This window comes from Macaca fascicularis, chromosome 6 (assembly GCF_037993035.2).
Source record: "Macaca fascicularis isolate 582-1 chromosome 6, T2T-MFA8v1.1".
NCBI classification, from domain to species: Eukaryota; Metazoa; Chordata; class Mammalia; order Primates; family Cercopithecidae; genus Macaca; species Macaca fascicularis.
The window spans coordinates 140,118,985-140,132,509 of NC_088380.1; the positions used below are offsets into that span (position 1 = coordinate 140,118,985).

General features: G+C 46.6%; 1 protein-coding gene across 4 annotated transcripts in view; it reads right to left on the reverse strand.

The window, feature by feature from the left end:
* Positions 1-13,214, reverse strand: part of FSTL4 (follistatin like 4) — a 412,351-nt gene extending 399,137 nt beyond the window's left edge. For all 4 annotated transcript variants that reach the window (XM_065546741.2, XM_005557765.5, XM_005557766.5 and 1 more), the window contains exons 1-2: positions 12,995-13,214; positions 4,251-4,386 (exon numbers count right to left, since the gene is read on the reverse strand). In XM_065546741.2, the coding sequence (XP_065402813.1) occupies positions 4,251-4,376 (126 nt within the window). In that variant the 5' untranslated portion in view covers positions 4,377-4,386; positions 12,995-13,214. The remainder of the gene's footprint in view (positions 1-4,250; positions 4,387-12,994) is intronic.
* Between the last annotated feature and the right edge of the window lie 311 nt (positions 13,215-13,525).

Genomic DNA, 13,525 nt, shown 5'->3' on the forward strand with positions numbered 1-13,525 from the left:
TACGTGACTATGTATATGCCATGGGTAAGAGTCATTTAGAAAAAGTTCAGTAAAATGCATGAAAGATGTATAAGACCATGTAACGGCCACCATTCAATCCCAGAGCCCAGCAAATAGATGAGATGCTGGTGCTGCAACACAGCACCCAGGACCCAAAAGTGGGGTGCTCCCACAATAGCATCCTGGCCCCAAAAGTGGGGTGGCTCCAATGGCAGCACCGAAGCCCCAAAAGGGGAGGTTCCTGCCACAGCACCCAGGCCCCAAAAGTGGGGGGCTGCCACTGCAGCACCCAGGCCCCAAAAGTGAGGGGCTCCCACAAATGCCTATTTCTCAAAAGCAGGTCTGCTCTTTGGAGGCTGCTACCATATCACTTCTCACCCCTTCCTGGTTCCTTGGTTCCCCCCGAAATATAAAATTCTACCAATATTGATTTTACTACTATATTTATCTTGACCAGCGTACAGACAGTCCCTGACTTAGGTTTGGTTTGACTTAGGATTTTTCAGCATGAAAATAGTATGGAAATGATATACATTCAGTAGAAATTCTACTTTTAAGTGCCCATACAACCCGTCTGTTTGTCACTTTCAGTACAGTATTCAATAAATTATATAAGATGTTCAACATTTTATTATAAAATAGTTTTTGTGTTAGATGATTTTGCCCTAAGTGTAGGCTAACGTCAGTGCTCTGAGAATGCTGAAGGCAGGACAGGCTAGGTTATGACGTTTGGTAGCATAGGTGTATGAAATACATTTCTGACCTATGATGTTTTCAGCTTACAGTGGGTTTATTTGGATGTAATCCCATTGTAAGTCAAAGAGCATCTGTGTAGGATAAAGGGGGGGATATAACAACATTTCATTATTTCAATAAATTGTACCTCTCAGAATTGTTTCCTCTGAATTGAGAATTCCATTAGTATTCTAGGGCACGTTCTGCCACTCCACTCTTACGAAAGAGGCACTCCACCCAGCCGTATTTCTTTTTATCTATGTCTGTAAAATGGTAAACTCCTTGAAGCTATTTCCACTGCAGTCTCTGTACATAAAACAATAATTTAACACTTGCTATAATTGCTTTAAAAATATGCGCACACACACTCGTTGGTCATTTAATTCTATTTACCCTTAGGTCATTCAAGTAATTGGTATAATAACTTTAAAGGTAAATCAAATCTTATTAATGCTTTCTAAGTACTTTAAAAATCTTAAGTCAATGAGTATTTGTGTGAAGTACTACTATCAGGAAGAAACATACAGAAACAGTTTACTATCTGGTTCCTAAAAAAGGTTTTTGACTTATTTAGAGTCTCAGGAAACTCTGCTGGTTTTGATTCTTCCAGGAAATAAGACTGTCTGAGGAAACTGCTAGAGGAGTTTAATATAGTTTGGACTGTGAGTTATCGATACATTAAAAGCTACAATTCAAATAAGAAACTACCCAGAAACTATAACGCGCAAGGACTATCTTGGATATTAGGATGCAAGCCTGCCTGGCCTGCAGGCTGCTCACAGATTGGCTGGGGAAACCATCCACTTCCGCAGTGGGAGTGAACCTGCTGTGCAGGGAGGTATGCCCTGTGCTGAAATATCTGATGGTCTGGTCTGAATTTTGGAAGCACCAGAGTGACTTTATGACCAGGACCAAATGTCACATAAATATCGATTGGCTTAAAAATGCATTGAACCTCTATTTTGCTTATAAAATTATTAGACACTGTGAGGAAGAAAAGATAAATAAGATAGGCTCCATCCATATGCTAACATAAATATAAAAGAGTAAGAAGACAAAAAGAGAGAGGAAGGACTAAGAGTTCAGAAAAAGAGACCAGGTGTGACCAAGAGTGGTCCAAGAAGATTCTAAAGAAAAATTAAGAACCAGAGCTGGGCCCTGAAGGAGGAGGAGAGTCAGGTGTAGAAAGGAGAGACATAGAAAGAAGAAACAGCACGCCCCGCAGGAGGCCCCTGGTAAGCAGGGCCGTGGGAGTACATGGAGGGATGCACAGAGTATGAGCAACGGATGCAAATAAATCCACTAAAATAAGTGCTCCACTCTCTGTTTTCTTTTTTTTCCTTCAGGTTTTTTCTTTTTCTTTTTTTCTTTTTTCTCAGACATAGTCTCACTCTGTCACCCAGGCTAGAGTGCAATGGTGCAATCATGGCTTGTTGCAGCCTGGACTTCCCCAGGCTCAGGTGATACTGCCACCTCAGCCTCTCGAGTAGCTGGGACCACAAGAGTGCACCACCACACCCAGCTAATTTTGTATTTTTAGTGGAGACAGGGTTTTGCTATGTTGCCCAGGCTGGTCTTGAACTCCTGGACTCAAGTGATCTGCCCACCTCGGCCTCTCAAAGTGCTTGGATTATAAGTGTTAGCCACCGTACCTGGCAGTGTTCTGTTCTCTGCAGCTAAACATTTAACCTAGGCCATCCTATGCCCTAGGTCCATTCCCATTATCATCTCATTTAATCACTGATAGAAACAGTTTCAATGATTAGAAGTTACAATATTGCAAAAACAAAAGCTATAGCAAAATCTATATATATGATCAATAGGGCAATAGTTCCTGTGGTGCAGAATCTACACAGTCATCACTTTCCTTTCCTAAAGCAGCAACATTCCTGGACTTGGAAGACAAAAGCTACCCTGGAGCGGGGGTTGCAGGGCAGCAAAATAACAACCCCCAAAAAGCGTTACTTCCTCCCAATGACTGGCATGTGCTCCTTCTTGTTGACACACAAAGAAGTAGGGTGTTAACAGCTAAGATAAAGAGGCCCTGGGTTGATATTAACTTACCTTCAACTTACCTCCAGCTAAATCCCACCTTAATTGACTTGACACTTTTATTTGAAATAAGTGGTTTAAAACAGTGGGCTGATGGGCCCCAATAGTAGGAAGACTAAGCTTTACTGTGTGTTTGTCTGTTTGCTTTGCTATTAAATATTCAACAATATATGTGTAGGATTTAAGTGATCATTTTCTCTTCGTATGGATATGAGTGTGCTGATAAAGCCGTTCCCATAGGGAACTGCTGTTCTCACCAGCAAGCCAGCCTCCAGACTCTTTCAGAAGAGCATTAAGTCGCGTTCTTCATGGATTTAGATGGCAGAGATAGTGTTTCTATTTAATCATCTGCTCACCACAAAAGGAAGGCACACTAACTTCAGCAGGAAAAGTGTACATTAAATTACTTCTGAAGCTCCCCAAAGATTAAGGCTGGTAGTTTTGGGATTGCATTACAATTAAGTAATAATGAAAGAGAAATCATGTCTTTTGATCAAATAATGCATTAATCCTACCCTACACTGAGTAACCTTATTCACTCCCCGGGAATGTTGACTTTTTGAGGTAATTTTTATTTCTCATTCTGCGAGACAGGAAACAGGGACAGAGAAAAAGAGAACGGCAGGCATCAAGGAAGACAATGGGAGGAAAAGCGCCCTGGAAAGCTCCCTATTAGGAATGAGTATTTGTCACAGCATAGAGAAAATCCCAGGTGGTTTTAATGGAAGGGTGAAGCCATTTCTTAAGGGTCAGCACACACAAAGCATTTTCTGCAGAAAAATACATTTTGCCCACAAACCCCAAATTCATGGGATCTATTACCTTGGGCAGGGCCAGGTTGCAGCTTAGGAATCCTCTTTACTACTTAAGACTAAGCAATTAGCAGAACATCCAGACTCTCCAGGGAGGTATTTGAGAACAAGTTTTTCAAGCACTTTAGAAGCATTTATATATACCTAACATGCCATTAATCATTCTTATCTGTTCATTAAAGCACTCTCCCTTAGGACCTCCACTTGCCAGTTCTTTCTCAGCCTGGTGCTTTTTATCTATATACCTGAAAACTAGTCCATTTCTTTTCAAATATATTTTATAATTAAAATACTTCATTAATTCACATGGGTGTACTCCACCAATTACTCTGCATTTTCAGGGTTTTATTAAATATACAGAAAGGCCATTCTCTTGAGGGTCTTTGTAGAGACTAAGCAGGCAACTCAAGCTTGGTTTCGGAATACATTTTCAGCATCTGAGAGGTTTCAGAGTCATCACTCACGTCATGTTATCAACGTCTTGTCCGTATCCACACGTTGCGGCCTTCTGTCCCCCACCAAAAAGGAAGTGCAATTTTAATTCACTCTGTGATCTAATTGATCTAAACTAAAGGTGGAGAGGAAATCAGATACTGTAACATCGGAGAGCAATCAGTTTGAAACGTTATGCCAGCGGGGATTTGACTATACCTCTGCCTGTGACTCCCCCACACCCACATCCGGGCCTCTGCTGGTTCCTGGGTCCGTCCATCCCAGCGCGGCCGGCAGGGAGGCTCCGAGCAGTGTGAGATGCAGCCAAAAGCCTCCTGGTTTCATTTTGTTGAGTCTGTTGAAGAAATGACAAATGCTGAGAATAAAACATTGTGAGACAGATATAGTAAGTCACAGTGAGTTAGTGTGTGTTCACCAGAATCAGATAAACCTGGGTTTAAATCCTGGCACCAAACTTCTGTTCTACCTCAGAGAAGTTATATTACTTCTGAGCCTTAGTTTACTTATTTCTAAAATGGCAATAATACGTACCTCAAAAGGCTTTTGTGAGGATTGAAGGAGTTAGTGTCAGGCATATAGTAAGAACTCTATAAATGCTATCTGTTACATAGAAACCCATTTGAAATGCCACCTACCATTACATCTACAAGAACAAACCAGGGTGAGGCAGCTGGGTCACCTCTATTAGGTTGCCATATAGCCATGCCTTAGTTTCCTCAGAAAGCATTTGGGGCTGGGCACACAATTAGTGCTCGAGAAATTATGATTATGGCTGGGCACAGGGGATCACACCTGTAATCCCAGCACTTTGGGAGGCCAAGGCAGATGGATCACTTGAGGTCAGGAGTTTGAGACCAACCTGGCCAACATGGTGAAACCTGGTCTCTACTAAAAATACAAAAATTAGTCAGGCACGGTAGCGGGTGCCTGTAATCCCAGCTACTCAGGAGGCTGCGGCAGGAGAATCGCTTGAATTTGGGAGGCAGAGGTTGCAGTGAGCCAAGATCACACCTCTGCACTTTAGCCTGGGTGACAGAGTGAGACTCTGTCTCAAAAAAACGAAACGATGATTAAGAATTGTTACATCTCTGGCACCTCATTTGCAGCCGACACCTCAGTTTATAAGACAGCTTCAAAATGGCATCATAAGGTCTAATATCTTAGTTTCAAGACCAACCATTTTGTAGCAGAATCCAAGCATCAAATGATAACAGAATTTCAATAGCCTTTAAGGTGTTTCCTGAGGCTCACTAGATAACATTATTGTAAACAGTCCTAAAAGACAAGAAGTGAGCAATTCAAGGTAATCAAATAATTACATGGATGAAAAAACTAAGGATCAGCTACAACAAATATTCAAGTCCAAATCATGTGCTAAGCATTGTGCTAAGGAATGAGGACACAGACTATCTTACTTGTCCAATAAGCTGTACTTTTTTGGAAAAAGTTTTCTACTGTGAACACAGTCCAACCATAATTTCAGTATTCTGATTATGAAACATAACCAGATATAGCTCATTATGCAGTACTTAGAACTCTTACTCAAGGAAACTTTAGGGGTTATTGATTTCTGCTCGTACCAAACAATTTAGTGCTTAATCACATATGGTTCACACTGCATCCTGATCTAGGCTGGTAAGTTAAAGACACCGGAGCTCCTTGGAGGCCAGCACCCAGCATGAACTGGCCTAGGGCTGGTCCAGAGCAGACATCCAAGTCAGAAAGAACTGGGTGTTTGAGGGACCTGGCAGTCCACCCCTGCTCACTGCCATAGGCAACAGCTTCGGAGCATCCCTACTTTGGACAATGCGGGGTGGAAGTTGTCACACAGTCACTAGTGCTGAGGCCAGGGCTGCCAAACAATTACACTCCTGCCACATTCCAGGTTTCATTTGGCTGCCGTCCACATCCAAATAGAGCTGCCTCTCCACATTTGCTTTATGTCTCCAGCTTGAGACAGAAATGTCCACATGGAGGAAAAGTCAGACTCAAAATTGTGGGACTCTAGCACTGGCCCATGAAAAGGCAAGGTTATAAGGTATAACTATCTTTTAAGAGAAGGTGGCCGGGCGTGGTGGCTCACGCCTGTAATCCCAGCACTTTAGGAGGCTGAGGCAGGCAGATCATGAGGTCAGGAGATCAAGACCATCCTGGCTAACATGGTGAAATCCTGTCTCTACTAAAAATACAAAAAAATGAGCTAGGCATGGTGGCGGGCACCTGTAGTCCCAGCTACTCGGGAGGCTGAGGCAGGAGAATGGTATGAACCCAGGAGGCGGAGACCTTGCAGTGAGCCGAGATCGCACCACTGCACTCCAGCCTGGGTGAAGAGCGAGACTCCGCCTAAAAAAAAAAAAAAAAGACAGAAGGTGTCTGCTTGTTTTAAAAAGCTTCCATAAGCTCCCACTCCTATATCTGTTTCTTCGGTCACTCATCTTTGACATCTGTTGACAAAGCTGAGCTACTGGGGAAAGAGTCTGGGTGGCCAGTAAATACAATCTGAAGGTCACAGTCTCACCATCAGCACCTGCCCCACACTCTGAAGAAGGCAGAGTTGAGTGGAATAGTGCCGCTTCAGCTGCCACCCGGGAGACGACTGTGAGGACTGCGACAGTCACGGCACCCCCTCCGCCGCCCCCCAATGGCTTCTGCACTCTTGATCCAGCGGTCTCCCTAAGATGTGTGAAATCTTACAGGGAGGAAGAGCAGGAAAAAAAAATAAATCATGTTCAGGACTAAGAGAGAATAAAAATGTCTTCTCCTTACTGCAGCCTGTTTTTCTTGTTTTCTTGAGACAGAGTTTCACTCTTGTAGCCTGGGCTGGAGTGCAGTGGCGCAATCTCGGCTCACTGCAACCTCCGCCTCCTGGGTTCAAGTGATTCTCCTGCCTCAGCCTCCCGAGTAGCTGGGATTAGAGGCATGTGCCACCACGCCCAGTTAATTTTGTATTTTTAGTAGAGATGGGGTTTCTGCATGTTGGTCAGGCTGGTCTCAAACTCCCAACCTCAGGTGATCCACCTGCCTCGGCCTCTCAAAGTACTGGGATTATAGGCATGAGCCACCACGCCCGGCTGCAACCCATTTTTCTAAAAATAAACAAGGTAATTCTCTATTCTCCGTAAGTGATCCTCTTCTGATCACAGAGTCACTTTCCAGAGACTGCAGAAAACAGTTAGTGGATTTTTCGAATTTTCAAAAACCAGCCATAGGAATTTAAGCTAGAACTAGAAAGACATTGCTTCTTACTCTGATTAATTTTTTCCTACTTACCTACTATCAAACATTGCTCACAGAGTAAACACACAGAGTAAGGTCTACTTTTCTCCCTTTCCATGCCTCCTAGCTCACATAAACTAAAAACAGCAAGATAATCCAAATCTATGCTAGTTAATGTACAGATGTCAACTCCTGGAGGTATGATATATACAAGCCATAAAATCCGGTATTTAACTTTTGATCTGCTTTGTAATCTAAGATCAATTATGTTTTATGTTTTGGTACTAATGGGTAGCATTAAAATACAATCTATTCATTTCAACTGTGATTTTGGCAAGCACCAAATCAGTTCATAAGAGGATGCACCAAGACTGCTGGTTTCTGGGTTGGGTTTCAGGAAGCCCAAGATCCAAGCCTGGAGCTTGGCCTGGAGTTGCCACTAGTTTTATCTGGTTTGTGTTTATATTTCCTGTAAGAATTTAATTGGAAACAGGGAAACACGTGAACCAGACCAACTACTGAAATACTCCCGGGCAGCTTGTTTGTAAAGTTTAGCTCGGTCTGCCTACCACTAGCTGTGATTTCATTTGCACTGTGGATGTGTTTTAGATGTCATTTTATACTTACAGTGATTGACAATCCATTACATCTACAGCAACAACAGCCTGGAAATTTACAGCTCAAGTTTTATGACAGTTCAGTTCATAAAAAAGAATTAATATTGGGTCTAAATCAATTTTGATTATCTGTCTAATAATCAAATAGAGACTATCTATTTGGATAACACTTATATAGCAATTACGATGTGTCAGGTACTGTTCTAAACACTTCACAGGTATTAACTCATAACCCTCCTTTTTCTACTCCATGATGGGGGCAATGATTATCCCTTAATCAGATGACAGAGGAGATGGGGTCACAGAGAGGTTAAGGACTCTGCCAAGGCCATGTGGCAAACAAGTGGCAAAACTGAGATTCCAAGTCAGGCATGCAGACCCACGACATCTCTTCTCTTAACTCTCAACTGCTGCCGCCTGTCTTTTTTGTTTTGTTTTGTCCTGCCTGTTTTGTTTTGATAAACAGTTGTTTTTAGTATAATGGGGAAAATCTAGAGACAGTAAATTAGGAGGCCCTGGCCCCGAGACTCTCCTTTCCTCTGAAAGCTGCCAAGAGCTGCTCTCCTCCTCATGGCTCCGACCAAGGGGAAACAGCCAAGCTGCTCACCCTTAATTCCCACACTTTACCCTGGGATGGGGGCCCCTGGGCAGACTCTCCTCAGTCCTCACTGCTGCTCTATTTATGGGCTAAGAAAAACAGATGGTAGAAGGAAGGAAGGGAGGGAGGGAGGGGAACCATGAAAAGACGCACAGAATCCCAGGCAGATGCCCCTCAGCTCACGGAAAGCGCCGGCATCATAAGGCTAGTCACTTTGGAGAAGTAGCTCTGTTAACAAATTAATTACTCCTCAATTCAAATTGCCCTACTGGCCTTCAGATAGAGGCAAATGCAAGAATCTCACCATTATAGAATTGGGAAGGTGCCATCCATAAGGTCACAAATCTCCCTTTTTAACCTAGAGCTCCTTTTGAGATCAATTTAGATTAATAAGTTTAATTCAATCCTTGCTAAGTCCTAAGTATTAATTATAAATCTACCTAGGATTGTCCATATATAAAGAGCTGAGACTACCTTTTGTTCCAAACAAGTCATAAAGTACACTGACTTGATACTTAAGCCATCTTGTTTGGAAGGGAGGTGTTTTATTGCTTCCCCTGTGGTTTCCTACCTGAGCTTCAACAGACATTCCCCCAGTCAGGAGAATCTGGTGCTAACCTGGCTGCCGCATAGATAGGACACCAGAACACCAGAAGGTGGACGAATCCACCGGGGTTCGACGACAAATCAGTGGCCAGGCCTAGACTGGAACCCAGGCATCCTGCCCCCAGGGCAAATGTTTGGTTCCTTATATTATCGCACACTTACATCTAGAATGGAAGTTTGCATTCTCTGTTTAGATAGGCAGATTTTGCTTTTCTTAATGCTGAAGGACCTCCACTAGATCGTCTGCCTCCCTGTGAAAACCACAGGATTTTCAGGTGTTCTAAAATAAGCTAATATGTGTGTTATTATTTATCTGTATTTAGAATTACAGAGGTACTACAGGTTAGTATGATGTAACATTCCAAATACTGACTTGTTTTTTAAAGAAAAGCATGACATAGGAATGCAAATTGTTAGGGAGAAATAGGTATTCATATGAAAATACCAAAATCTGCCCCACCCAGAAAACACACACAGGCATGTAAGCTGTCTTTATTGACCAAGTTCACAGACCAGAGAGAAGCAATTCCATTAAACTGGCAATGGGTTTAATACAAACTTCTCTTTCTATTCCAGGAACCAGCCGTCTTGGGAAGAGTGGGAATTCTGACCCTCAGAGTTTCGGTGGCATTGTTCATCCATTCTCTCTCTGCCTCTCTCCCAGAACTTGGTAACTTTACCAGACTAGCCATTAAGGATTAGCCATATAGAAATGGCTTCTCTTTGTAACCAACAGGACCAGAAATTACAAAGATGAGTTGGCAGAACCAAGCAATGCCACCCAGCCTTGAAGAGAACAGTCAGATTTGTGACCCTGAAGCATCTACATTCTCAGCCTTTCCAGATGAAAAAGTATCTGCCCTACACACACACTGTAGGTAGCATTTTATTCATGGCATGTTGGCAATCGACATATAAAAATCAACTGGGAGCACCAAAACCCTGGAATTCTCTTCTGCATGTCTGCTCAAATTTAAAAGGAAAAAAAAAAGCCACATCAACCTCAACCTGAAACCTGTAAGGCTGTATGGGAACCTCTCAAAGGCTTAGGACCCTAGTTCTGATTTGTGAGTGTTTTAGAAAAAAAGAAAGCAATACAGATTTCCTAAGACAGTCCCTAAAATACCAACCCAGGGAAATTAGGCATGGAAATAGAGCAAGCTAACCTTGCAGCAAGCCATAATGAAGTTAAATTGCATTTCCTATTAATTATCTACTCTATATCATTAGTTAATTCTTTCCCAACACTTGATAAATTAGATGCCTAAATTATTCTACGTGCCATGTATAAATCTATGATATTCCTATTTACTATGAAGTTTAACACAGGCACACATGTGACTTCCAATAACCTTTATCCTTCCAACCTTCAGGTTATACCTCTTAAGTACCACATTCTCTTGACTGCAGTTCTATTTTATTTGAAGTTCCATGCCTTATGTTATGCATTGAGACAGAAAATGTAAAGCAAGATGTGCTCTTGAAATATCTAATTGCATTAAGCTAGGAAGCACATGACTGACCACATAAGCAACTCAAGAAGGTTGAGTTTGCAGAGAAACACTCAAACAAGGCTTAGGAATTAAGGTAGTTTTATTAAATAATGACTAATGCCAGTCTCTGAATATAGTGTTAAATCAAACAAAAGATCATAACGTGAAGTTCACGTTTAAAAAATCCTACAACCCTTAGTAAAAGGGAAAAACGTCCTCAGTGACTGACTGGTCATGGTGGAAAAATCCAACCTCCTCTTCCCTCACCCACCTCCAGGGCACAGCCCAAAGGATAAAAGTTCTCCTAATACCCAGAAAAACAAGCTGGCCCTTTTCCAGAAGAAAAAGAGCTTTCCTGGAATCAACAAAAATTGAGGATGATCATAAAATTCTAAGAGAGAAAAAAGCACTAGGACAACTCCAACGAGCAATTTTAATACATTACATCAAAGTGGACTATTTTCTTGTGTGAACTTTGGTTCAGTCTGAAGTCTTGGGAGAGGGTGGTGCCTTTTTTCCCCAGGATGGGAAGGAAAAAGCGAACATTCAGCAGAGCATGGCAGAAACGGTCTAGTGACGCTGCAGTGCCCAGTGTCTCCTTTCACAACGCTAAGATGGGAAGCAGACACGTGCCCTGCAGGGCATCTGCTCATGTGTCCGGCTTGAGCTCCTGCCTGAGAGTTGCTGCGGCTCTGGAGACTCAGAAGCCACATCACTCACGCCTCTGACCATTCCCTTCCAAGGTAGACCCCCACAAGACCACTGCCCCGACCCAGAGCCTATCCTGGGGTCCAGAGGGGCAGCCACAGAAACTGGCACCTGGCCCCCAGGATTAAGAAGACACTATAAAAAAAAAAAAAACCTTGGTTTCCCCTAAATTTGGCAGTAGGAAAATAACTTCGGACTTTCAAGAAGAGTCCTAGTCGCTCCCTGATCTGTCTTTTCCCCTCACAGATTGTGACACAGGCCCATTCCCGGTGAACATTTTGGCTGGCAGTTACTTCACCACCTATTGAAATTCTGTTTACGTTTGGCCCAGAGAACCTGGACGGATGTTTGTATCTCGGGGGCCCCATCTAGTACAATTCCTGGTGCACAGGCTTGCAACAAATTTATGAAGGGAACAGACCAAGCTGCCGGCGCTATTTTTCACTGGCGGAAAGCTCGGCGGAAGCGACACCTAGAGGGGACCGGCGGGCTGTAGACGCGCCATTCATCATTGTCGGCGGCCCGCGGCCGCGAGCAGGGGCTGCTGGACAGCGCCCCGGCACCCGCTCTCGGGCCGCGACACCGACCTCGCCGGGCACGCCCCCGCTGACCTGCGCACTCCTAATGCACTTGCCGCGCAGCCGGGAGGCTCGCCGCGCTCCGGAAACCGAGAAACCCCACTGCCTCAGCGGCTTTCCGCTCCCGCAAGAGTTGCGGGCACAAAGTCCTCAGGTGGCAGGCCTCGGTTTGGCGCCGCTTTGTCGTCTGCAGGGAGCCCCAAAGACTAGCGCCGCGCTAGTCCCCAAACTCGAGGCGACACGCGTCCAAAGCAGAGTGCTATGCCTGCCTCGTCCAGGTCCCTTCCGAAACTCAGAACTCGTCTTTGCTTTGCGGGCGCAAAGAGGGCGAAGATCATCCACAGTGCAAGCTCTCTTAGGACCAAGCCCCCAGCCCGAACGCTGAACGCCCCCAACACACTGCTCCCTAGACACCCTCAAGCGAGTACCCCGGGCCGCTCGCTCTGGACCGCGGCCGGCTGCGCACAAGCAGCGCCGCAGGCTGCCTGGAGTCGGGTCGTGCACAGATTCCCTCTTCCCCAGCCTCACACTCGGCAGACCCCGGAGTATCCGGGGCCAGGCGAGGCACAGCGGGCCCTTTGCGCTGCAGCGAGGAGACTCAAGTTTCCCCGCAAAGCCGCGGGGAGGAGGTGCTGAGAATGCGTGCCCTGCGCCCAAGCCCAGAGCCAAGGGCACCGGGTCCGGGCCGAGGGGCCGCGCTCGCCTGGCTCCGCCGGGGCCGCCTGGGGTCCTGAGCCCAAGAACGGCGCCTGCAGGGTTTCGGAGCCGGGCGCGAGCTACGGGCTCGGCCCGAGCGCTTCTGCGGGGCGCCCCGCGTGCCAACCGGGTCACTCCGGTCCCCACCGCAGACCCCGGCCACAAGCCTCGGCGTCCCAGCCTCTACCTCGAGTCCTGGCCTCGGCCGGGGTAGCCCTAACGAGCCCTGGCCCGGTGGACCCTTCCCCGCGGGCAAACTTGGCTCTCCCGGTGCGGGCAGTAAGGACAAACAAGCGCCCGCGCCGGGCCCTGCAGCAAGATGCGGGGCCGCGGGCGCCGGGACCCCAGTGGGGCGCAGCGGGACCGGCTGGTGGCAGCGCCAGCGGAATGGCATCCTCCCCGCGCCCGCTCCGGAGCTGCGCCCGCGTACCTGAGACGGCCGGGGCCGAGGGGAAGACCAGGTGGCCGGACTCGGGCGGGAGGGAGGGAGCGCCCCGTGGCGACGGCGGCGGCAACCTGGCCCCGCGTCCTTCGGCTGGTTTCTCGGGCGGTCAGCGGGTCCCGGGCTCGCTGGAGGCTGTTGAGGCTCCAGCTCCCTGAGCCGCCGCTGCCCGCTGCTGTGCCACGGCCGCCGCGGCTGCCCTATTTCTGCCGCCGGGACCGGAGCCCGTGACGTCACCCTCCGGGCCCCGCCTGCCCAATCGCCGCCACCTGTGCGCGCCGCCCGCCCGCCAGCCGGTCAGACCCGCGCGGCGGCCACGGCAGGTGCGCGGAGCAGGCGGGCGCGCACGCGGGGCGCGATGACTCGGGAGTGCTGGGGCCATCTAGGGCCCGGCGGGAGGAGGGCCTGCGTAGCGCTCCTGCCTCTGGCTAGCGTGGAGCTCCGCAAGTGACAGCCCCTCTTCACCTCTACCCGCCTCCAGGCTCCTTTCCGGGCAAGGTTCCCCAAGGCTGTGCTCTC